At 36.8% G+C, this 27168-nt stretch overlaps 2 protein-coding genes across 8 annotated transcripts in view; one reads left to right on the forward strand and one right to left on the reverse strand.

Annotated features, from left to right (window-relative positions):
• Nucleotides 1-190: 190 nt before the first annotated feature.
• fahd2a (fumarylacetoacetate hydrolase domain containing 2A) lies at nucleotides 191-10711 on the forward strand. 2 transcript variants are annotated; one of them, XM_067413330.1, is made up of 8 exons: nucleotides 191-383; nucleotides 1162-1424; nucleotides 4401-4617; nucleotides 4859-4918; nucleotides 6128-6290; nucleotides 6653-6761; nucleotides 7882-7969; nucleotides 10158-10711. In XM_067413330.1, the coding sequence occupies exons 2-8, from the start codon at nucleotides 1162-1164 to the stop codon at nucleotides 10218-10220; spliced, it is 963 nt and encodes a 320-aa protein (XP_067269431.1). In that variant the 5' UTR covers nucleotides 191-383; the 3' UTR covers nucleotides 10221-10711. The 2 variants fall into 2 exon arrangements, with proteins under 2 accessions (XP_067269431.1, XP_067269432.1); XM_067413331.1 differs by having other exon boundaries at nucleotides 192-383; nucleotides 1223-1424.
• A 4234-nt stretch (nucleotides 10712-14945) lies between these two features.
• The window catches only part of gpat2 (glycerol-3-phosphate acyltransferase 2, mitochondrial), a 97032-nt gene continuing 84809 nt past the window's right edge, over nucleotides 14946-27168 (reverse strand). For 5 of the 6 annotated variants that reach the window (XM_067413336.1, XM_067413337.1, XM_067413335.1 and 2 more), the window contains 4 exons: nucleotides 21120-21240; nucleotides 20919-20987; nucleotides 15745-15800; nucleotides 14950-15548 (listed from right to left, as the gene is read on the reverse strand). In XM_067413336.1, coding sequence (XP_067269437.1) covers nucleotides 15423-15548; nucleotides 15745-15800; nucleotides 20919-20987; nucleotides 21120-21240 — 372 coding nt within the window. In that variant the 3' untranslated portion in view covers nucleotides 14950-15422. Of the gene's footprint in view, nucleotides 15549-15744; nucleotides 15801-20918; nucleotides 20988-21119; nucleotides 21241-27168 lie in introns of all 6 variants that reach the window. The other variant, XM_067413338.1, reaches the window with a different exon arrangement.

Raw genomic sequence — 27168 nt, forward strand, 5'->3', positions numbered from 1 at the left:
AAAAGTAGTGTTTATTGAATTTCTATACCCCTGTTAAGATTGTCGCACCCAGCCATTTAGAATTTATTTTTCATGTATAGTTCGTTTTTTTCTCTCGATCAATATTCACAGTGAAATAGCGTTCCCTGTCCAATTTTGTGAACTGGTTCAATCGATTCAATGAAAAGATCCGACTCAGAAAACAATTCTTTCAGGAATCCGGACACCACTCGAAGTCACATGACAGCGAGACGGTGAGCGTGAGCTGTAACTGAATCAATGTACAAAGATTGTGTAATTGTAGTCGCTTCACATTGAAATGGTGCAGTGAGTAACACATTAAACCTGATACAGATCGTTTTTGTAATCGTTTTTCAACGTGCACGATCAAACGTAAAAATCAGGTAGGACAATCACACAACACTGCAAGAAACTGAAAGCAGGGAAAAGTTATCTACACGGTCTTGCATGGTATCTTATTTTAGCGATAAATAGGTCTTAAGCAATACATCATTTGATTATAGCTGAGTATTATTGTCACATAATCTGAAAACCTGCTAATAAGGCTAGGTTCGGGCTGCTTTATTAATGCTGCCCTTCAGGTGCAACTGGGAAACTCGTACATAGCAGCCTAAACAAACACATTTATTATATTGTGAACAATAAACAACGTAGATTTTTAATTAACTTAATATTTTAATTTAATTTATATTTCTCTTTATATATTTCACGTTTTATTATTTTGTAGGTAATTCATTTGTCTTTATTTATTTTGTTTCAACATTACCTATTCCACTGCTATTTGAAGAGGCTTGATAAAGGTTAAAAAGCGCCATGTCTATAATGTATATGTTTTATACATCATACCTTTAAAATTATTTAAATAAAGCATGTAAAATTAAAATATAGAATATAACTTTTCACTACAGACTTGCTGATATAAATATATAGATTTTAGATATGATATTCATATTAAAAGATTTATGCAATGATTTAAACGAGCATGCCTCTTCCAACATTACGAAATGTCGGGAAATAAGTGTCTGTTTGCAGCATGCAGTGGCACAGGTGTTGACTTTAAAATATCTGGGTCATCCTACACCTATCGACATGTTTGTCCACTTCTTTCTTTCACTGCACTATGTTCTTTATTCTGTCTGTCTCTCTTTTCCTCTGTAATAGATGAGATTTCTGGGTATCTCTCAGCTCAGTTTGAGAAGACTCAATGCCGTATTCTCTGCAGGCACCGTCAGAGGCACCGCAAGCTCAGCCGCTATGAGACTAGTCCAGTTCTGCCACAGAGGCGGCGAGGGGAGCGTCAGAGTCGGGGTGGAGCAGGCAGAAGGTCAGGGGGTCATTGATCTTAAAGCTTTCGACCCCTCCATGCCTTCCACTATGAGAGATTTTCTAGAAATGGGACAAAAGGGAATGGACTGTGCTAAGAGGTATAAACCACAGAAACCCAGGAAAGAGAGCACATACTTTAAAGTCATCTGCCACATAATAGAACATCAATTTTTTCTGGATCTATACATTTTTTTAAAAAAATATTAAAAATGCAGTTTATGTATACACTATATTGTAGGGGTGTAACGATTCGTTTTAACAACTGTTCGATTTGACTGAAATAAATCAGTCACACTGATTAAAATTTTTGGCTAAAAAGTTACTGAATCGATTTCAAGTCACTCAATTGTTTCGGATCATATTGTTCTAAATGAACCAATATCGTCCTTAAATCGTATCGACAACCTCAAATCGTGATACGAATCGAATCGTTGTTAAAACAAATCGCTACACCCCTACTATATTGGCAAAAGTTTGAGACACTCCTTCGAATCATTGAATTCAGGGGTTCCAATCACTTCCATGGCCAAAGGTGTATTAAAGGTCCCGTTCTTCGCGATCCCATCTTTCAAACTTTTGTTAGTGTGAAATATTGCTGTTAGAGCATAAATAATACCTGTAAAATTATAACGCTCAAAGTTCAATGCCAAGCGAGATATTTTATTTAACAGAAGTTCCCTTTCAAAGCCTACAGCGAACGGCCGGTTTGGACTACAGCCCTGCACTTCCTTCAGGAATGATGTCACTAGAACTGTTTGTTGACTAACCCTCCGCCCACAAGTACACGCAAAATAGGGGGTGTGGTGTTGTTGCTCTCCCACGTGGAGAAGAGCGCACATTCAGTGCTTGCATCTCTGTGTTATGGTAAGAGGCGGGACCTTTCCGGGCAAAGTGCACTAAGCTGCTGTCCAATCACAACACGGGAAGCGCTGGCCCAATCAGAACTCGTTACGTATTTCTGAAGGAGGGACTTCATAAACAAGGAAATCATCAGGCCGTTTTTAGGACAGAGTAAACAGCGCTATACAGATAAGTAAATTGTGTGAAAAATACTGTTTTTTTTTTTTTACACGCGAAACATGAACTCATGTTATATTGCACACTGTAAACATAATCAAAGCTTCGAAAACACGCGAAGAACGGGATCTTTAAATCAAGCACCTATGCATGTAGATGCTTCTACAAACATGAGAGAATGGGTTGCTCTCGGGTATAGATAATAGGTTGCCACTGTGCAATAAGTCAATTCATGATATTTTTTCACTTCTAAATATTCCACAGGCAACTGTTTAAAAAGTAAATTAAAAAATCACAGAGCAGGGTCAGCGCATGCTGAGGTGCACAGTGCAGAAGTCTGCAACTTTCTGCAGAGTAGATAGCTACAGTCCTTAGTGTGGCCTTCAGATTAGCTCAAGAACTGTGCGTACAGAGCTTCGTGGAATGGGAACTTTCAAGGCCCAGAAAAGTATTAAAAATATCATTAAAAAAGGCCATGTGACTCCGGTGGTTTAACCATAATGTAATGAAGTGTTGAGAATACTTTTTGTGTGCAAAGTGTGTGTATGATAAACATCCAGCCTGCATTTATTTTAACAACAATACAGAAAAAAGTGAAATATTTTTACAATTTAAGTTTTCTTTTTTAATATACTTTGAAATATTATTTATTTCTGTATAAAGCAAATGCAAAGCTGAATTTCCATTAGCCATTACTCCAGTCTTCACTGTCACATGATCCTTCAGAAATCATTCTAATATGCTGATTTATTATCACTGTTGGAAACAGTTGTGCTGCTTAAAGGTGCAGTGTGTGATTTTTAGGGGCGAGGTTGTGAATTGCAGAAGCTACGGTGGCTGACACAGGACAGAGATGTTGTTGTCTGAGACAACAGAGAGAAGCTAGTGTTCTGTAGAGACGTTTGTCCGTTTATGGCTACTGTAGAAACATGGCGGGGCAAAATGGCGACTTCACTGTAAGGGGACCCTCGGTGTATGTAGATAGAAATGGCTCATTCTACGGTAATAAAAACATATCGGTTTATTATGTAAGGTATTTATACTCCACTGAAAACATAGCTATGTATATTATATTGCAATTCTGTCAATAGATCTTCACAAATATTACACAATGCACCTTTAATGTTTTTTATAACCTGATACTTTTTTCAGGATTCTTTGATGAATAAAAAGGAAAAAGGAAGAACAACATTTATTTAAAATAGAAATATTGTGTAACAATATACACTACCTTTCAAAAGTTTGAAAGCAATTCATATTTTATTCAGCAAGATTGTGTAAAATGAATAAAGTGATAGTTAAGATTATATTGTAATTTGTTAGAAAATATTCTTTTTAACTTTAACTTTTTATTCATCAATGAATCCTGGAAAAGTATTAAAAGTATATACAGGTTCCCAAAAGAATATTAAGCAGCACAACTGTTTCAAACATTGATAATAATCATCATATTAAAATGATTTCTGAAGGATCATGTGACACTGAAGACAGGAGTAATGATAGAGTAATTGTTTTTACTGTATTGTTGATCAAATAAATGCAGCCTTGATGAGCATAAGAGAATTATTTCAAAAACATAAAAAAATGTTTTCAAACAATACGTATTAACTTACTGATAAATATAAAAATATAATTAATCAAGTACAATTCAGGACAGGTAGTACGTCAAGTGGTGCAACCACAAAAACTTGATAAATGTATCAATTAATACATATTCAAGATATTTGTAAAAAGAAATGACTTTTGACATTTAGAAAATATTCAAAAAATATAATTTGGTATGTTGGTTAAAAGTATAGTAATACAAATTCAATTTATATTGAAACTATGAATAGTAAGAACATAAGAAATTATTTATGGATTGTCATTCAGAATGCATAAGTATCAATTTTTGCAACACATCTTTTGCCAGCTTCTTGTGGTCTCCTAGCTGTGTTTATGAAGTCATACAGACATTTTTAACATGATTTGTTAATTATTTAGGCATTCAAGTGTTGATCTCAAATATATATTATGTGTAAAGCGTTATTGGAAACATATTACTGTCTTTCTCTCAGGGCTTTGTCCAGCGGTCAGCATGTGGTGCCGCGGTCAGATATCAGGCTGCTCTCCCCTGTGACCTGCCCAGAGAAGGTGGTGTGTGTTGGTATGAATTATAAGGACCACTGCCTTGAGCAAAACGCCCCGATTCCTAAAGAGCCCATCATATTCAACAAGTTCCCCTCCACCATCACTGGCCCTTACGATGACATCATTCTACCAGAGGAGAGTCAGGTGAGCTCTGGATCTTAATACAGTTACAAACAGACAGTTGGTGTTACTTTAACCCAGAAATCATACTCGATACTATAGAATAACTACTCCATAAGAATGACTCTCTGTAATGTCAGTACATGTAGGTTTTCGTTTGTTTTGTCTTCAAAATCTTATTTTATTCAAAAGTGAATACTAGTTTTTTCACACTGAGGTGCGAGCTCGAAATCCTTAGTTTCACATTATGGTGGCTCATTTACAGGAAGTGGACTGGGAGGTGGAACTTGCCTTTGTGATTGGACGAAAAGGGAAGCATATTAAGGTAGAAAAAGAGTCTCCATGTGTTGGCGTGTATCTTAAAGTGAATCTGTTCTGTCGATTGATTGATCCGATTTACTATAGTAAATCTATTCAGGCATCATTTCAGCAGCTCTAGTGGGACACAATCTCATTTAAGCATGGGAGTGAGATGAATTAATAGGCTCAATAGTTTATTTTTTGACAAATGCTAAATGTCAGCAGTCAAATATGCAATATAACGCATTTAACCCAATAAAATCTACTATATCATATTTTATATTTAATTCGATTTTTTAAAATAAAATAAACATAAGAATGAATTTTATATTGTTAGTAAAATTTCAAGACAAACACTTACTGGACTGAAGCAACTTCATTACATACATTTTTATAAGAAAAAACATGTTAAAATGTGAATATTAAATACTGTACATCAGGCTTTTGAGGAATGCTTATTTGTACATCTCTTAATCATCAATGTATTGCACTGCATGACGGTTTTTCCCCCCACAATAAAAATGACAGAGGCTTAATGCTTAAGACTAAGCATTTAAATGTCATCTTAAAGGGTTAGTTCACTCAAAAATCGAATTTCTGTCATTAATTCCTCACCCTCATATCATTCTCATAAACCTTCATTTAACTTCATGAGACAAATTAGAATATTTTGGATGAAATCGGAGAGCTTTCTGACCCCTTCCTAGACTGCAACTTCATAACCAATTTCAAGGATCAGAAAGGAAGTAAAGACATTGTTAAAATAGTCCATGTGACTCCAGTGGGTCAATGTTCATTTTACGAGGTGACGAGAATACATTTTGTGCGCAAAAAACAAACAAAAATAACTTCATTCAATGATTTCTAATTTTCCCTGTCAGTCTTCAACGCTGTTCACATAGTAAACACAGCGTAACGCTTCCGGGTTGTACGTCAGAACGCCGGCTCATTATTGGCTAGCTCTTGCATCAGCATCACACGCATGGGTCGTGGTGCTCACGTTTTGCTCACTTTGGTCCTCTGTATAAAAATCAGAGATTTTTAGTTTTTTTTGAGTATGAGCTTCATATTTTCCTTTATTATAGCCTGATTTAAAACAAACAGAAACTTTTTTTATTTTATTTCATATAGTACTAAAGTATAATTCAGCCTCTTAGCAGCATGACAAGCTTATGCCATTTCAACAAATGAATGTCCTGACCTAATTTATGTCAAATACATGTGTCTGCCTCAGGAAGAGGAGGCCCTTTCCTATGTTGCAGGTTTCACTGTAGCGAATGATGTGAGTGCTCGTGATTGGCAGATGAAGCGCAATGGAAAGCAGTGGCTGCTGGGAAAAACATTTGACACGTTTTGTCCACTCGGTCCTGCGCTGGTTACCACTGAATCACTAAAAGGTACTTAAATATATGAAAATGTGAAAACAGTAGCCTAGGACACACTTCATTTTTGAGAGTTAAAGCTGCTGTCCGTTTTTCCAAACCATTTTTTTTGTCTTACCCTGAATCATTATGGCACATTTATAATAAGTGATTATACTGGGACTATTTCAGAGCGGTCTGGTAGGAACCGCTGCGGAGGAGCACAGCCCGTGTGAATCGCCATAGATGTAAACAGAGAGAAGTAGCTCCGGCTGCATTGTTTTTCCAATAAACGCATGCAGTTCTGTTTATTAACTGCTAGAGTGCAACAAGGAATAGACTGCAGCTTTAATACTAGTAAAATTATTTCTGGTCTTAAATCAATTTAATCCAAACAGATGTGCATAACCTGGGTATCCGCTGCCTGGTGAATGGAGCCGCGGTTCAGGACAGTAACACCAATCAGTTGATCTTTCACACCGAGAAGCTGGTGGCTTGGGTCTCACAGTAAGAAAACTCACTCTGGTTTTAAATGTTTGATATAATATGTATTATTAAAGTCATTATGCTCTTCAAGGCTGCATTTATTTAATCAAAATACAGTAGAAACGGTAATATTGTGAAATATTGTAATTAAAATAATATAATTTATTCCTGTGATGGTAAAGCAGCCATTACTCCCGTCTTAAGTGTCACATGGTCCTTCAGAAATTATTTTAAAATGCTGATTTGGTGCTAAAGAAACATTTATTATCAATGTTGAAAACACCATTTTTGTTTTCAGGATTCTTTGATGAATATAATGTTTAAAGATAAGCATTTATTTGAAATAGAAAACGTTCATAACATTATTAATGCCACTTTTGATCAATTTAATGCTGAATAAAAGTAATAATTAAAAACAAAACTTCACTGAACCAAAAATTTGAAAGGTAGTGAATATATAATTTATTGTGTAATATGCATACGTTTATGCTATTCTGGTCTAAAAAAGATTATTATTTTATTAACGTACTTCAGTAGTCCTGGAAATATTATTTAATATGTACTACATTATTATTTAATATTAAATTATGAATATCCGCCATAAAAAAGAAAACAATTCTACAGGTTGCAACTTTTAAGTTATTAATTTGACTGACTCGATTTATCATCAGTGTTGGGATTTACACTTTACTGTAATTCCACTACTGTAATGCGCATGTAACGAAATATATTTTTGTAGTCAAGTAACACAATTACAATTACTGAAATTAAAATGAGTTTGTTACTCGCGTTACTCTCTTTTGTGAAAAATGAATGCTTGCAGGCCCAAGTCCAACTGAAGCCCGTTGGGTTTAAAAAAAAAAAATTATCCTCCCTATTGTTGCAGCCAATAAAATATTTGTTTTGCTTTTCATGTCAAGGTAGTTATATTTTCTTTAGTTTCTTTATTAAGTTAATTTATAAACATGTTTGGAGCATTTTTCTGTTTGTTAAATTCAAGTTTTTATTTTGTCTAAAGTGACGAAACAAGTGGCCAGTGGCTGACATCGAATTATTACAACGTTTTAGTTCAAATGGGGTAAAAGGGTAAAATACTAATTTTCTTGCCCAAAACTGTTTATCATTGTTTTTTCCCCTGCAGGTTTGTGACACTTTGTCCAGGCGATGTGTTCTTGACTGGAACGCCTCCCGGTGTGGGTGTGTTCAGAAATCCACCTGTGTTTTTAAAGGTGAGGAAAATCAATGTATGTTTCAACATTGCTTAGTTATCATCACAACCCACAATCACTGCACCTGGCAGGCTGTTAACACCCGTTCAGAGCCTTTCCTGAAAACCTTTGTTTTGCTGCACAGATAAAGTCGGATTTCAAAACCTCCGATTCTCTTCTGTTCAAATGGTCAGTGTGACTGACGCTGACACAATGAGAACAGCTGAAATGCAGAACAACACAAGAGCTGGAAGGGCCTTGTTGACATTGTCGCAATGCCGTTTATCACACAACCAAGTTTAAAATAAGGAGAGGCACATTTAACAGGCCCTGGCTTCAGTGTTTAAGCTCTCTAATTGGCATTGATGGGACTGACACCAGTTTAAGCTGATTTACAAAGAGAATCGCAAGGGCTGAACAAAATGCTGCAAAGATGCAATTACTGACTTTTTGTTCTGCAGCTACTTCAGCTGTTCTTTCAGGTTTTCCTAATTGTATCACACACTTTATTAAGAATACTTCATATTATCTAATCACATTTTCTAGGTGTAGACAATTAAGTGAAACTACAAATAAGAAAACACAATCAGCTGAAAACACACAAAAGCATTTTTTTCCCATTCTTAATATGTAACATCAGGAAAAAATGCCAGCAATTATGCAAACTAATTGTAATTTGTTAACATTAACTAAAAGTAATACATTCTTAAGTATTATTTATTATAATGTTAAAGGTATACAATGTACATTTCGGCCCTCTAGCGGGTACAATAACAAAACTGCATCCATTTTGAGAAAGAACATTGTTTTGGTTGTGCTTTACTAATTAATAGACATTGTACTTAAGCAACCATAATAATAAAATGACTCTTCACGATAGATACTATTTTATAATTAACTACATATATAGAGCTACATAATGGTGATTGAACTCACCTGTTGAGTAATAAAAACGTCATCTCTGCGCAGCTTTTACAACAAATCTCTCGGCTCGTTCAGATCACTTTAGTTCTCAGCTTCTCACTGTCTCAAACGAATGTTGATTGTTGTTTTATTACGAGCTGTGACTCTTTTTCTGTTTGGTGATCTTCCCCAGATGTTCGATATTTAATGTTTTCCATATCAACCTTTCTTGCTTGTTGTAACATTAACCTATACTCCCACATACACGCATAAATATAGCCGGAGCAACTTTAGTCTATTTGCGGATAAAACGAGACACGAGGACGAGTAAAGTGTATGGAATTTCGTGCAAAAACCATCCCATTCTGTTTAAAATATAAACGCTTATAACTGGCTTCCCATGGTGAGTTGGGGTAAGACAAAAACACATTTTGGAAGAAGGATTGATAGTCTATTTCAAGCTCCATGCAACCGACAACAAGAGTGACCTGTGTAAGGTCAACGGAAGCACACAGTGAATTACATTTTCCTGCAAAATTCGTCCAGACAGCTCTAAAATATAAATAATTGTTATAGGTTTATCAGTGTGTATTTGGGTAGAAACATGATTGACTGATTGAAGATGGACTTTTCTTTGCGCCGTTTCATTAATATTATAATTTTTTTTAAATAAAAGTTGCACAAGTAGCCTATAGCTTTAATAGGAATTGCAGCAAAACATCAAACCTTCAGAACAGCAGCCACTGCAGCTCTTTGTTCAAAAATCAACCTGAATAAAAAAAAAGTTTCATTCATACAAACTCTGTTCATTAAGAGTGCAGCATGCCGTGCCCAAGAGAGAAGCAGCTGCCGCATGTCACATCACGTCATTTACACCAATTTAGTTTGTTAAGAAAATAACCAACATTAATCCTGTGTGATTAGAATGCAATTTACACAACAGAAAAGTGTTAGTTCCTTTAGAAAACTGTTGCATTTGACTCATGAGTGGCTTAAAAATGTACCATGACATTTAAATTTGATCTAGTCCACTGGGGTTTACAAGAAAACACACCCCACTGGGTAAAAGCACACCATTAGATTGTGAGATGCCGTTAACAGAAACTCTACTTTAATTTTAAAAATATATATATATATATTTTAATATATAACATGTATATTTAATCTGTGTCCCAGTAGATGTAATTGGTATTTCTAAAATAAAAAAGCAGCCAATTTCCTATGAATTAGTTCTCAATTGATATTACTGTTGTATTTATTGAAGGTCAGTATATTGTAATGAAGTCATTTTAATGATCTGTTTCAGAGGGGAGATGTTGTGGAGTGTCAGATTGATGAGATTGGATCGATACGGAACGCAGTCGTGTAACAGGAAGATCTTCTACATAGATACAAAGTGCCAATAGGGAATCTAATTATTTCATATTGTGGTCATAAAACAATGGACTTTTTTTAGCGGAGGTAAATAAAAAATTATAAACATTACGCTCTGGGCCACTTCTTAAATAAAAACATTTTTATAATGCAGCGTTTTTTTTCTAATCTGCACCGAATCTGGCACAAAAGTATTTTTCATAAAGGATCGAATTCCATGTGAATGTCAAGCTGGGGTCTTCATGCACAGGATACAGAATGCACGTAGTTTCCAGTAGAGGGCATTACTGACCCACGTATGTTGGCTTTCTTCATTTCTTGTCCATTTATTCTCAGCTTGGGATAAATAGGCTTGGTTCTCAGAAACAGTGTTGAATTATACAGTCATTCAGACTAAGATGCCAACTAAATATGCAGGATTCTAATGGAAAACCTTTAAAACTGTGATTCTAAAATTAATAAAATACAAAAATAAATCAAAACCAAGTCTTTAGTGATTTTTTTGTGTGGCTATGTTGCTAGTAATGGTCTGCTCTAAAATATTTGAGCAACTTGGAAATATTTCTTTGCTTGCTAAATACTAGTGATAATTGATTCATGAACAAACCTTTTAAGCTGGTAACCTGTCGAGGCGGTTCACAGAATCAAACTGAATAGTATAATGGTTCTGGTTATTTAAAAACGCAAGATGTACATCCAAAATAGCAGGCATGATCTTTGTGCAGCACAGAATGAGCCAATGAACATGTCCAGATATGGGTTATTGAACCAAAGGACTTGTTTCGAAAATGAACAAATCGAAAAGTTAGACTGAAAAAGAACTGAAAGAGCTGGTTTTCCTAGAGTCATCCTCTGAAAACATTGCAAGTTAGATCCGGCTCATTTGGACATGACTGAAAAGCTGACTTTCAACTCTGCCTGTAGGGTTGATTCAATGATTTTTAACCGTTTTTTTGGTTCAATAACCCATCTGGACATGCTTAATGGCTCATTAGGTGCTGCACAAGGAGCATGCATGCTACCAAAGACTAAAGATACTGTATACAAAGACTGTGCACTCCGATTACTTATAAATGGGACAATTCAGCTGCTGTTAGAAGCTCCGGTTTGCACACTGAGTAGGTACTAAATTTCATGTGGCCTAATGGGATAGTAAAGTCCAATCGAATGGACACTTCAGAATCTTACTGGAATATCATCTGGGGACTTTTTGCCTACTATTTTTAGAATACAATGCATTCTGACATACTATTCTGTTGGCGTACTGTTTTTTGCATGCTATAGGTGACCTGTGATGGGCTAAGTACGAGCTAAAGGTGAAAGGCATGAAAATTTTCATTTTTGGTCAAATTTAAAGTTTAAAAAAAAAAGCCCTCGTCTATAGACCCAAATGCTGCAAATAGCATTTACACATCTAAAATGATCTCTCTTTGTACGTTTTCGGAGAGGAGTACCTTTCCTTTGGCCACGAAAACTGCTGTTTTGCTCTGCTCGCTTCCTCTCCGCACAACTTTGGTATTTTTGTATATTGTTGTAAAGTGTAGCATTCAAACCTTTTCTCGATTGCATGAGTCTGAACCAATGAAATGTGATTTTCAAACTCATGCTGATGTAAACAAAACGACCTTACTGGCGCTGACCGATCCGAAGCGCACGCACAAAGGTGACTCTTAAACCGCGCAATCTCGATACACATACACACGTTTTTTTTGGGGTGAAATGTGGGGACATTCCATAGGCCTAATGGTTTTCATACGGTACAAACCATATTTTCTATCCTCCTATACTGCCCCTGCCTATCATAGAAAATATTCTGCATTTTTTACTTTCTCAATTTATAAGCCTTTTGAAAAATGGGGCAAATGGGTAAATGTCCTCATATTTCGCCCTCTTCTTGTAATACTTGTGTCATACCCATGTCATTATACACATTTGTGTCCTGATAATTCACAAAAACAAGCACGCACACGCACGCACACACACAATTGCAGTATTTGGTCTTGGTGAGTATTCACTCAAACATTATCTATTATGTCTAAAATAAATGGTTCACTTTTGGGAAAAACATCTGACGTGTAACTGTGTGTGGTACAGTAGGTCTTCATATATAGGCTGTCTGTGACATTAATATATATATATATACACTTAGTGTGTGTCAAATTTGGGTTATTACCAGGGATTGTAAGGTATAATGTTATACAGGTTTTTTTTTTTTTTTACCTTCAGAAAACTAACTTTATTTTTTCTAAACTGACTTTGCTGACTATTGATTTCAAACAGGTATAACTGTCATTTTTGTCTGATTCCAACAAATCATAACATCACTGACATTGAAAACTCATTATTGAAGATTTGCTTATTACAACTCATTTTGCAAGGGTCACAGTAGGGAAGTATTGGATTTAGGACGCAGCGCGAGACTTGCACTTAGGACAGCACATGCACATTTGCTGGTCTAGTCTGAAAAATGTTTTTTTTGTAATGCTATTTGAGCATAAGAAACCACATTTATGGAGCAGCTAATGTCAGATTTTGTTGCTGATTTCAAATGTTATTTAAAAGCAGTTTTTGAGATTTAAGGATTCCCCCATTCAAATAGATGGGACTTTTTTGTTTTGGATGCCCGAAAAAGCTGCTCGGAGGCGTTTGCAAATATGGCCACCAACAGACTATTCTTGAAAGGTACTGTGGTGCACCTTCGGAACTAAAGTTTGACCGGCTCTAATGGTTACCAGCTTAAAATAATGATTTGTTCAAGAATCAAATATTATTAATAAATATAGTTTAAATACAGACATCACAAACTCCTGGACAGAAGGAGTGGGAAGACTAAACCTAATAACAAATTGAATCCAATTTAAAATACATTTTTGCCATGATAATGTGCAGGTAGCGACAGCTCTTTTCTACCTTGTGACATACATGAGTGTAACAGATTATCAAAAAACAAAAAAACAGTAGGGCGGTGACATGGATCAGTTCATCAATTCATCAGTTATTCTTTTGCTTTTTGAGTTTTCAGTCGACTGTAAGTAAGCAGAATTACAGATTAGAAGAAGTCCTCATACAGAGAGAAGTCTGTCATTTTTAGACAAGAAAAAAAAAAAACACATGGTTAATCATTCAGAATAAGATGCATTTACAAAATAGATAGTGTGACTTTGCATTTCATTCTGACCTTAAATCATTTGAAAAATTGTAGGAAGGAGAGTGATTTTTAGGGGGTAGCGTTAATCAAGTGGTTCCCTGAGAGCAGCAGCCAGCTGTTATTTCTCAACCCATCTCGTCTCTTGTTAATCACCATATTCTTTAGCCTTCTCCAGCTCTCCCACTCATCTAATGCTGTCCATGTTATTGATGGCTGAGTGTGTATGTGGCAAGTCCGTGGGTCGATTGTCTGGGTGTCTCTAGAGAGCTTATTCAGCACTTCTGCACCACAAGCAGCAGCCGTCCGTTAGTCTTTCTGTTTCAGACGAGCATGTACAAGGCCACTGACTCGTGTGCTGCTCAGTATTAAGATACACAAGAATGATGCTCCTGGGTAAATGCACATTTAGAATGGTTCTCATGTTGCATGGACCGGTGTTTATATACAGATCACCAAGTGATTGTTATATATAGAGCCAAAGTCATTTCCATCTGTAGCAGCCATCATGATTATTACCAATCATTTAGTGAAAATGTCCTTAAACTCAATAACACCACTGGAATCACTGATTCTTGAGGATTTGTTTCGGATTTTTCTGTTCAGAAGCATTTTGTTTATATTTTGGTGCTTTTTTTTATAACTAAATGTGCCAACAGCATCAGATACAAAAGTATTACATTCTCTATCCCCGTTTTACAGACAAGGCTCAAGTCTAGTCCCAGACTAAAATGCATGTTTGAGCTGTTTTATCTTAAAATATATCAGTTCATTATTTTTGTCTCAAGATGCACACCTGTAATGTTTTTTTCTAAGTTACATTTCTAAAAGCTACGTAAATGTCTTAATTGAACTAAGGCCTAATCCTGACTTTATCTATGCCAGGCAATAATGTCAAAACTATAGTTATGTATTTAGACTACAGAATGGTTTCAAAAGCTGATTTTGGCTCAGTCTTTTTTTAAATTATGAGACTGTCAGAAAATCTTGCAGTGCTGATAAAATGACCATGACCAATCTGACATAATTATGAAAACTAAATCGCCAAATTGTCTAAATATCCCAAACTATTTCTCTATAATTTAGCACATTTCCTCTCATCAGTTGCCTAAAATGATATATAAACACAACTAATTTACTAGAACTTGCTAATGATGTTGAACTCACAGCGGAGGAAACAAGTTGCTAATAAAAAGAGGTTTTTTAAAATATTTGATAAAGCTGATTTTTAAATGTTTTTATAAATATCGTACAGTGATGAACATGACTGTATTTCATATATTTTAATGTAGAAGTTAGATTTTAAGTATTGAGCTTTTTTGTTTAGTTTTAAATAAGATTTTTAGATTTTTGTTTTTAGCAGTGTGTTGATCTGGATTTTTATTTAATAGATATTTTAGATTTTTTTTTTTTAATCATTTTTATTTACAGTAAATAAGATGTATATTCTAACGATAATCTCAAATTGAAAATGTTGTAATTTTAACAACTGATAACAGATTAAACATATTCCATGAATCAGTGAAATTATACTTTTTAGTGTCCGGTGTTTGTGCTAATGGAAGCAGAAAATGCATAGGAAGGAAGTGTGTGTGATAATTACTCCTAATGTTTTTGAAAATAATGCAGAATGCTTGTGTGCATATGAAAATTCATATACAAAACTATAAATCAATCCGTGACAGAAACACTACAACTGGGTCAATTGCCAGAAACCTGTGTACTGAACCAAGCCCATTACATACTCCTCATTACAGGTACACAAAAGAATCGGAGAACAATATTTACCATCTGAATAGTCATTATCTAACCAATAACTAAACCAAATCTGGAATCTCAATAATAACAAACACAAAAAGCAGTCTCAGCATCACATATACCACATAAATCAAGTGTGCTAGGAAATATATAAGCATAAGCATGAAGAAAAAAACGAAAAAAAAAAAAAAAAAACATTCCTAATTATTTAAACAACCCTGAAGAACTGAATGGTACATTCAAAAGCGCCTACTGTTATCATTCCCAGCTGAGACTGACTTCTCTTTGAGTCTTTTACTTTTCTCTAATCGCTATAAATTGCTTGAAAAATTGCAAGAGTTTCTCTTTGTAAGCGCACTGGGAGAAAAGAGGACTGACATCTAGATACACATCTTCTCCCTGTCTGTCCTCCGTCAACACCTGAAGTGCGGGAACAGAGAAGCGTTGTTTAGTCAGGAGAGGGCAAATTAACTTTCCTTTATTACAACACCTGCTACATTTGGTTACACTCAGTTTATCTGGCCGTAGGCTTTTATTTACAGCTTGTGTGTGTGTGTGTGTGTGTGTGTGTGTGTGTGTGTAGATATAGTAAATCAGGATGTATAGAATCACTTACCCCAAGATCAATGAACGTACGAAGCGCCATTCTCACCAAGTCAATAGATGAGCTCTCTACAAAAGATTCACACAAACACATAAAATATACAGCACTGGAGCATCTCATGACACAAAGACTTCAGTATTATTTAATAATGCCGGAACACAATTTGATCTGCAGAAACTCTATTATAAAACATCAAGGCTCTAGTCTTCAGCAGTTAGATTACCCAGTAACAGAGCAATGATTCATAAGTCAGTAAATACAGCGGGATTAATAATACATTAAAGATAACGCATCAGCAGCTGAAGTGAAGCTGTCAGCATCTATGTAGTCTGTAACGGTTAAAGCCACTTCATTTATTCTCTTTTAATGATCTTGAAGAGGAGAGATGCTTAAAGAGGGAATTAACTCGTTTTTTAAAAATGTGTATACTGTTGTCTGAGGTCAGCTTATGACTTTTGTGTTTTTTACATTCAAATACACCATAGTGAATAAGTAATAGGCTATTTTGTACCCTGGTTTTAAGCCTAGCTCCTGAAACATAGCAGTGGACTTTTAAAACTAAAAACTGAGTGAGTCAGTGCATCTGGGGAATTGTTTTGAAAACCTCCAGTGTGGAAAAATGGCAACCCCAATGATTTGCCAATACATGTTCGACCCAGAGTCTGATCCCGAACTAACAATATCTCAGATACAAAGCCTGTGACAGCGTGGTCAGTTATCATTAATTTTGTTTAGTTAGACACGTACACATAATCAGTAGACATTAAACCATCTGTAACATTGCAATACTATCACATATAAAAACATTTTTTACACTCAAAAAATGGCTGGGTTAAAAACAACCCAATTGACAACTCAGCGCTGGGTAAATATTGGACGGAACACATGCTGGGTTAAATTAACCCAGTGGCATTTTAACCCAGCAGGCTGGGCTGTTGAGAAAACCCAAAATGTAGTCAATTTTTTACCATTAATGGATTTGCTATTCTGGGTTATTCTTGCTGGGTTGTTCTTAAAATTTCTCCTGTGCATTAGCCTACTGTACAACTAGACAATCATGAAAGAACAAATGAAGAATGCAGGTTTAGACTAGGGCTGGGCGATATGTTAATTTTTGGGGGGCGATAATCGCCTTCAAAAACATTGCGATATCCGATAATATCATCTACTCCGCACTGATCCCGCCCACTCCCCTGCGCGCCACAAAATTTTCCAGGCACAAAATGGAGGACAACGCTTAATATCCAAGAAAAGATGTACATTAGTAATTTGGCAGTATTATGGATTTAAACCAAATGCAAATGGTGAACCAGTGGATCCAACAGAGGCTATCTGCAGGCTGTGCAAAAAAAAAGAAGAAGAAAAAAAAGAAAGAAAGTGAACCCTCCGCAGCCATATTCACGTAGGCTACACTATACCCAGCAGTAGCGGCCTCGTTTCCGCTCTGCAGCCGCTTCTCAAAGACGACGGATATGTGGTCGAGCGGCAATGACACATTAAATGTCAATTAGAGCTTAGATCGTGCTCAAAAAATCAAGCCCGACCCTACCGGAGCTTGTGCTCGTTGTGTCCGAGCCTTGCCCGGCCCGGCACATTAACTGTAATTATGAGAACGAGCATGTAATGAGCGAAGCGGACCGGTGTGACTCATGTTAAAACTAAAATTAACGAAATAAGCTGATAACATCACTGTTTTCCCAGAACGACTGGAAATCAAATTTTGCTGCAATATTGTCCTGTTTAACACTGTGAAGCTGCTTTGAAACAATCGTCATTGTAAAAGAACTATATAATAAATAAAGCTGATTTGGCTTGACTCCGCTCACCTGTTAAATAATTAAATCCAGCTCAGACATTTATCTGTAGCTCACTTTGTTGTAGCCATTAAACAATATTGGTCTTCTTTCTTTTTGCATATTATGTTTGAATAGGCCTATTATAATAGTATTTTTACATTTCATCTGATTATGATAAGTGAGTTAGAAATGCTTTTGGTGGTTATATTTAGTTTAATATTAAGTTTTGTTTTGTAGAAAGCATTCTTTCGTTTTGTTTAAATTGTATCTTAATTTTAATAAAGGTTTCTTTGGCCAATTGCCTGGGTTTAATAAATAATATGCAAATGGAAGACGTGTCGAAGTCGCCGGAGTGATCGCTTTAATTTCTAATGAACTGGAGCGCGTGTCTCATAAATAAACCGAAATGCAGCAGGCTACTTGCCTCACAGACGTATGCGCATATAAAGCTTAAAATGTCCACTTTTAAACGAAACCATTCGAAACGAAAATATTTAATTAAGCAAAGTGCAGTGTTGACGCGAGCAGCTCATGCGTTTCTGTTCAGAACTGCGCTCCATCACTGCACGAACTGTGAGTTTAGCGCGCATTTTTACTTCACTTTAATATATTTTTCTTTCATTTTTTATATTATAATAATTTTATTCTAACACCTTTATTTTATAGTATTTAAAATACAGGCCTATGGTTAGCTTTTATAGACATTTTCAACCGTTTAAGGTTGAGCTTTTTTTTTCTTTTCGTTGAGCTATTTTTTCCCCCAAAGGTTTCTCTCTCGTTTTATTTTTAGCGTAAGTAGGCTATTTTAAATGTTTTCCAGGTTTCCATGTTTGATTAATGTTTGTATTATTAATAGGCTATTATATTTATAATTTAGCCTAATAGGAAATAATATTTTTAGAGCGTTTTAAAACATTTAGCCAAGCCAATGTGCTTCTCTTTGCGCGTGTATAATGAAAACACAACCAACGTCTTATCCATAATTCAATGTTTTGTTTTAACACATATAGGCTACTGTAGTTATGCATCAAAAACACTAAAAAGGTGAGTGTATGGTAACTACTATTTATAATGAATTTGGCAAAGCAATGTCCTGTGAGTTTATCAGTCGTCATTTTTATGATGTCGATTATCGTCTGATAACACTGACTGTTATCGATATCGACATATTTGCGAGACATCGTCGATATATGATATCATCGTCATATCGCCCAGCCCTAGTTTAGACGGTTAAAACAATCATTTTTATTGCTTGACAAATGGTGCAACACACAAATGTGTTAAAATTGGCAACAATGACAACTAAAACCTAATATATTCTGTCCATTTATTCACGTTTAAATTAAACTTTTAATTTGACGGGTTGCCGTGACCTTTGAGTGTCTGTGTTCATGATATGACAGTTTTCTCAAATAAAACGGTAAATTATCATGTCCTCAGTGACACGGCAGAGGCTAAAAGACAGCGTGTGACACGCGTGTGTACGCACGCGTCCCCGTCATTCCCACAGAGACGCAAAACATGGAAGAGTAATATTTATATAGTATTTAATATATACAGACATATTTGGCTACAGTCTGGAGCCCTGCGTGACGCAACTGAGCGCAGCTGTGGGACCGAATATAGTCTACTTTTTTAAATTTCAGTATGTACTTGGTACTGAAGTACCGGTACTTGTGACATCCCTACACAAAACAATGGTTAATTTTCGTAAGCGGATCATGGTTCCGTGTAATCACAAACTGTATTAATCTATCGTCTCACATGCCTAAGTTACCTAAACTAACACGAGTTAGTACATTGCATCGGATTCTGAGGTAAAACTTTCGTCGTCTTAATGTCATGTAAGCTTAAGAATTGTTGCAGCGAAGAAGAAAAAAAAACCTATAATTATGCTAATTAAAATTATTATTAATGAAAACTTATGAACTTATCTTAAAACATCTGCAACCAGTGGCTTTGCCTTTTGCATTGTACTTTCAAAATGACAGTTTGGGAGCGAATTTAAACGAATCAAGGCGGGAAGCACGTGAAACAACCAAGCGCTGGGTAGAATCACCCAAGCATTGCGACCCAGCAGGTTTAACCCAACGACTGGAAATTTGAAACTACCCAATGGTGTTTAAAATGTGATCAAATAAACCGACAAAAATTACCTAACAATCTTAACCCAGCATTTTGGGTTTAAAAACAACCCAGCATTATTTAGAGTGTACTTACATACGTGTGTTGCACCTTTTCCGTCAGATCCAATATAGAATATAGATAGTCTCCAACATAGAGTCTCGTTTACAAAAGAATTTGCAGTGAAATGAAGTGAACCAAAACGCAATAGCTTCCCCACGTGAGCTTGAACTTCATTAAAAATAAATAAAGTTCAACCGCATTCTTAATACTGGAATCCGAAGGAAGCTTATGCAGGGACTGTGTTCTTCCACAAACAGGCACTGTGCACTATTTTGTATTCTTCTACGGCATGTTTCTTTCTTGGTAGTTCAATCCAGTTTAGCACCACGTAGGCATATGTTATTTAGCTATAATGCGCGAATCGGTGGGCAGGGCTACAGAATTAGGCGTTTGTCGTCTTCTTTTGAGGCGGCGTGAGGCTGCTGTCTGTTGTCCCAGGAAGGCAAATTCGCAGATCTCTCGTTTGATGAGCCAGCTGTCAATAAAAGATTTTCTTTGACTAAAAAGGAAGTTTTCAGCTCTGAAACTTACAGGATATACTTATATTACGATGACCTTTTATACACTTAACATTACACGGATCGCCAAAGTCACGTGATTTCAGCAGTTTGGCACGCGACGATCTGAATCATGAATCGATGCGCTGATTCATAACCATTCAAATCTTTGTTTTGAAATCGGCCCATCACAATACAAGTCGTTATTTCATTTTTTTTTTGCGCAAAAAAATATATTCTCGTTGCTTCATAAAATTATTGTACAGACTCTGTAGTGAGATGGACTTTGTAACAACGTCTTTAGTGCCTTTTATGGGTCTTGAGAGAGGAAATGACATTGGTGTCAATGAAGGCCTTTCTGAGCCATCAGATTTCAACAAAAATATCTTCATTTGTGTTCCGAAGATGAACAGAGGTCTTACGGGTGTCGAACGATATTAGGGTAAGTAATTAATGACAGAATTTTAATTTTTAGGTGAACTAACCCTTTAAGTTTGGAAACAATATTTTTCATTTATAATGTAACATTTATATAAAAGTTTAAATGTTTTTTTCATATTTAAAAATATAGAGACGAATTTTAGGAAGGGGGTCCTTTCATAAACGGTTAATCGTGTTTGGGGGTCCTTGGCATCAAAGCTTGAAAACCTCTGCTTTAGCTTCATGCTGGTGAGTGGAAAAGGAAAAGTGTGTTATTGTTTTGTACCATAGTGCGCTTTGTCCAGTTGAGCTCGGTTCTTCAAGTGTGCGTGTAGTTGGTCCAAACAGTCGCTCTCTAAAATAAAAGAAATTCAGGTTATAAACACACTCAGTGTGAAGTAAGTGATCTTGCCAAAATACACTTACTCATCACACATGGCAACAGCATTGTTTGGCCAGAGGTCAGACTTTGTGTGTGTGTACTAACCTGTAATGGGTGTGGGGAGAAAATGAAGGCTTTCTAGCGCCCAGCACAGAGCTCTCAGCTGGACACTCAATAAACTACAGAGAAAGAACAGCAGCTCTGGGCACTGAGACGGCTGACTCAACTATAAAGCAGAGAGAAAGAGAAAAGACAGCAGAAGGGTAGAGGACAGCGAGAAAATATGCAAAGGTTATTATTAGCTAGGAGACAGATGTTGTTTGGGCATTAAAGACAGTAAACACATTTACATTGTGTTAAAAATGTATTTCCAATAAATCAGTTGTTTAGATAGGTAGAATTATACAGAGCAAAACAAGAATTGCAATATATATATTGTCAGTGGAAAAAGTTAAAGGTGCCCTAGAATGAGTTGAAACAATATGTTAAATTGTTCTCTGATATCTACATAGAGGCGGTATGTGGCTTATTTAAGGGCAAAAATTGTCCAGATACAGTTTTACAGGTCCATTTACATCCCTAGAAATTGTCCCTAGGATGTTTCGAGAGCTTGCGTGCATATGGTTGCCAGATTGCACGTTTAGGTAAAACACCAGATAGTATAAGTGTTCCTTTTCCAGAGAAGCTCTGATTGGGGGATTTGAATTACTGAAAACTGGCAACCGCAAGCATTAACACTGAAACGCTCTGCTTTTCCCCCGACAAAACCAAAACCAGTGCTTTTTGTTCAATAATAAACATCAACCATGACTGTTGACATTTTTTGACAAAGATTCCTCTGATCCTAGGCTAAAATCTGACGTCTTTGATCGTTAGCTTGACATGTTCACCAGCAGCCGATTAATGACCGCTGCAGTGTGACTTCGCCTACAACGACCGTCAAATATCTTGGTTTTTCAAGACAAACTATGATCAAAAAGAGAGCTAGAGATTTCTTTGTAACCACCATTTAAAGAATGAAAAAAGCCCTAGAATGAAACATTTAATTAACCTTGCCATAGTTAAATAACAAGAGTTCAATACATGGACATCACATACAGTGAGTATGACCAACACCATTACCTCCTCCTTCATATGTAAATCTTGTTTGTGAAAAACACCACGGAAAAATGGGCTATTTTCAACATAACGGCAACTGTGACGCAATTGCTGAGATCCTTAATATGTACGCCCCCAACATTTGCATGTCAGACCATGTTCATTGTCAGGCGAAACTACACAGTGTGCAGCCGTCGGGAGTTCAGCAGATAAACAAGTGTCATGCGAAGAAAGCAAAAATGGCAGATCATGGAAATAAATGTCACGTTCCAGGCTGTGCAAAGGATGTGAGGACTTTTCATAGCCTTCCCACAGATAAACAATGTCAACAGTCATGGTTGATGTTTATTTACAATCAGATACCGCAACAATTTAATTCAGAGTTGTTCGTTTGCTTGGCCCATTTCACCACGGAGAGTCTTTCTAACCTGGGGCAATATAGCAGGATTCGCTCAGCGTCTGATACTGAAGAAAGGGCCGATTTCAGCCCTATTCATGCAAGCAGTAAGTAGTGATTTTATCCACTCATTGACTGTCGAACCCATTTCGGATTAAATTGGAAATTTCTTAGTAAGACAACAGTACGATAATATCCTGTGTTGTCTAGATTGAACGCAAGAGGCTAAAGTAACAATTGGAAACTCCAAGTAACTCATATAACAGTTTGTCAAATGACAAAGGTTAATATTATTTCCTGCCAGTGTTGTCATAAAATACAACAGTAGATACGTATGTTGATCCCTTTTGACGGATTGAAATCTAAATTAGCCTATATTTCATCATTAAAACACAACTCAGAAACTAACTATGTTTACTACTACTGTTTAGTTGCTTACAGATCGCTCAGTCGATTCTTGTAGCTAATGTCACCTTCTTCACCATCTAAGTTGAAACGATAGTCATTTGACAAGGCTTCTAGTCAATTTGTTAAAGCTGCAGTCCCTAACTTTTTGCGCTCTATGGGTTAATAAACAGAACTGCACGTGTCTTGCGGAAGAACATTGCAGCCGGAGCTACTTCTCTCAGTTTATGTCTATGGCGGGTCACACAGGGGCTGTGCTCCTCCGCAGCGGTACCTACCAGTCTGGCCTGAAACAGTCCCAACATAAACACTTATTATAAGTGTACCATAATGATTCAGGGTAAGACAAAAACATGGTTTGGAAAATGGATTCATGTACATTATCATTGTATAATATTTGTAAATCTTGAAGTTACGGACAGCAGCTTGAAATAAATATACATTTTTGAGAACTGAAGTATGATTATTTTGCAGCGGGTGAGTAGTAAACATGACATGACTATTTTTGAGTGGCTTCTACATTACTTTGTTTGGCTAAATAAATCAGTACCCTACTGTCAAACTGTAACGTTACTGTAAACAATATATTTACGTGCCCAGTTCAGTTCGTGATTCAAAGTTGAGAAGCTATCATTATAAAAATCATTGCCATGACGGATTGTATAGATGTGTTAGCTGTCATTGAGCAGCCCTGGAGTGAAACAGCCAATCAGAGCCGAACTCTGCATTAATATTCATGGCCCTTCCAAATAAGGCAAAACCAGAGCATTACATCCTAGGGACAATTTCTAGGGTTGTAAGGACCTGTAAAACTGTATCTGGACAATGTTTGACCTTAAATAAGCCACATACCCTCTATTCAGATTTTAGAGAACAATTTAACATATTGTTTCAACTCATTCACCTTTAAAGGTCCACTGAAATCAAAATTCAAGTTTTTTAGCTTTTAGTATGACCATGTTAGCCTTAAAGTTATGAATAAGCTTGTATGTTCCAAAACTATGACAAAATGTGCATTTAGGAGATATAAGCATTCAAAATTTACAGTCTCCCACTTTCGCTAAAACGAATCTCAGATTTTGGTGACATCATCGCAGACTTCACTTTCTCGTCAAATCTTCTGTCCAATCAAAAATGCGCTCTAGAATCTAAAGCCCGCCCCCTACACTGCTGAAGCTGAAATCGGTCAGTTGTTAACACACATTTACTAATTCCTACATGGTGAAAGGCACATAGCACACTATATATGTGATAGGAAACGATTCAAATATATGTCTGAATAAAGTCTGTTTTCACGTTAGTTTCACACACCGCAGCAGCGCACACACCCCAACGGCTCTGGTCTAAATTTAGATTACAGACACGAGAGCACAGCGCGGAGACATATGCGCGAGTCCGCGCAGACAACAAACATATCGACCCATTTGAATTCTGCACAGAATGCTGCATTTCAAAGCGATATAGAGGAGATTATGATGGTAAACAGTGTTAGAGGAAACTGGCTTTACCAAACAGAGAGAGAAGGTCCGCTCTTGAGCTCTAGTCAAACTGTCTATTAACGACACGCTATTGGCTGTTTCAAAAAAGGGTGCCAGGGTTTCAAAAAAGGGTCCAGCTGCTAACAGCTGAAGCCGTTTCAGGGGAAATCACGTCAACACATTGAATATTGCGGCGCGTTGTGGACCTTTAAGTCCCGCGTGTAATGCAGCTCACTGTCACTGAACGCGTCATTCATTGATGATATAAAACTCCGGACAAGTTTTCTTGTGTGCGTCCGTTTTTAGCTCGCCTTGACTATCGTACAGTCTGACATTGATGACACCTGAGATCTTACAGTGTGACATGGCTTACATCGGGGATTATGTTCGTACAGTCTGAGAATCAACATTTGCAAAGGATTTTGAAAAAAAAAAAATCGCCCAGTGTGCAGGACCCTTTAGAAAAGTTATTTAACCCTTAAATGCATACCTCTGGTCTTTAGCAACCCGGGACATCATTCACTACCCTCCTCCTCATTCATTTTTTTAAGTTAGACATCAACCTTCTTAGTATTCCTCAATCAATCTATTTTAAACAATATAACAAAAAAATTATAATTGAATGCCTGTTTCTCCACTAGTTTTTGGCCAAAATTGTATAGGGTCACTAACGACCCGAGGTGTGGAAGATTGTACTATTTTGTGCACAGTAATAAAGGGGTGATGAATTGAGAAATCAACTTTCGCTTGGGCTTTAGATAAATAAAAGGTCATGGTAATATAAGAATATCCTGTAAGTTTCAGAGCTAAAATCTTCCTTGTTAGTCAAAGAAAAGCTTTTATAGACACCAGGCCCAGCAAACGATCTTGTGCTTCCTTTCACTTCACTTTTAGCGCAACGAAACACCGCCCCTACAGCACGTCTAATGCAGTAGCCCCGCCCACCGACTCAAAGAGGTGATCAGCTCGTGCTAGGTGGTCAACAACAATAAACATGCTGAGGAGGATGGCAAGATATTGCGCTATTCCTGGTTGGGGAAGAACACAGTCGCTGCATGAGCTTACTTTGGATCCTAATATTAAGAATAAGTGGTTGAACTTTATTTTTAATCAAGTTCCAGCTCACGTGGGGAAGACATGTTCACTTCAGTTCACTGCGGAATCGTTTGTAAACAAATCTCTGGTCGATGCTGGATTTGGATCCAACAGGTGCAGCACACTTATGTGAGTAAAACGTGTTTTTATATGTAATAGTATTGCATTGATATAGAATGTTTTGCTTATGTGTGCGTGTCTAACAGAGCATACCTTTAACACGCTGGACACAGAGACGTATGGGCCAGGGCTCGCAAAGCCCGGCAGGCAGATGAATCTCATTATATTCCGTTCTTGATCTGTGCAATTGTCTCTCTCGACTTGACATATGAAGGGTGGCATGCGTGCATGTGTGTGTGTACGCGCGGTTCACGCTTATATCAACCGAACATGTGGGCTACGTGTAATATAAAAATAATAGTCCAATCAATCGTGGGTCGATGAGAAATAAATCATTGTGTTTGTTTGATAAAGACGTTTACGAGCCCTGTGATCGAGAAAATCCTTCCGGTGGCCGCTTCTCCCTTAATCTCTCCTCTCCCTCGTGAACTGACAGTGAAGCTTAAGCTCATTAAATATGCAAATCTTATCCAATCCTAGCCTAGCGTTTACTTACGAGTCTCCAGTGCGTCACGCCAACCAAAACCCAGTGTTTTGGAAAGAGCCTCAAAACCGGTGTTGAAAATATCCTATTACTTATTGGTTGTGATGTTTTTGAATGTAAAAACCACACAAAGATCCTTAGTTGACCTCAGACAACAGTATAAATAAAAAAGCCAGTTCATGACACCTTTAATCTATAATGACGAAATAGGTGCAATTCACCTTTATCCCATAAGGTGGCAATATCTGATACACAATGATAGTGACGTTTCAACAACCTCAGACAGAAAACAAAATTATATAATCTAATCTATTGATTACAATCTGCAAAATTTAAAGTGGCTTAGCTTTAGATTTACTGCAGAGCAAGTACTGAACACATCCAATACTAGTGTCACTTTAGCCTAGAAATCTAGACGCACCCTAGCGGCAGCAAATCTAATCTGCCGCGAGTGTCGTCTAGCAATTCTCACTACCTTCTGAGCTGTAAAATCCAAACTCTGGTCAGGCAAACCACATCGTGTATAGAGTCGATGGGTGGGGCTTGCGTGCTACTAGTAAACACAGAATCAGCTTTGACTGCGACTCTGGAAGACTTGAAGTTAAGCTTTTCACTGAGAAAAGAACAAAGAAAAGCACTGAAGTCATTCTTAAAAAGGGAAGATGTGTTCGGAGATTTGCCGACCGGATACGGTGAAAGTTTAATCTGTCAACTAGCTCTGCTTCACCTTCTTCGTTGGTCTGGTTGGTTGTAGCGCCATCCAGTTGCGTGCAGAGGGAGTTTGAAAGAAATCCGTTTATTATCGATTGAGCCCTGTCAGTGGTGAGTTTCCAGACCAAACATCTAGATGTGGGTCTGGCTTGTCAGGCTAAGTTTCACTCTCACTTCATGGTGGATCTGGTGAGGAAACTGTCAGTGATCTAAATATTTATTTTGAAGACTTTGAAAATGAGAATATGTGTGAAATGGTGAATATGAGCCAGATGCTGAATGTAGGGCTGAAAGATAAGGACAAAATTTCATATCTCGATTTTCATGCCAGATATCTCAAAATCGATACAATACGATATGACTACG

The sequence above is a fragment of the Pseudorasbora parva genome, chromosome 13, assembly GCF_024679245.1.
Source record: "Pseudorasbora parva isolate DD20220531a chromosome 13, ASM2467924v1, whole genome shotgun sequence".
Lineage (NCBI taxonomy): Eukaryota > Metazoa > Chordata > Actinopteri > Cypriniformes > Gobionidae > Pseudorasbora > Pseudorasbora parva.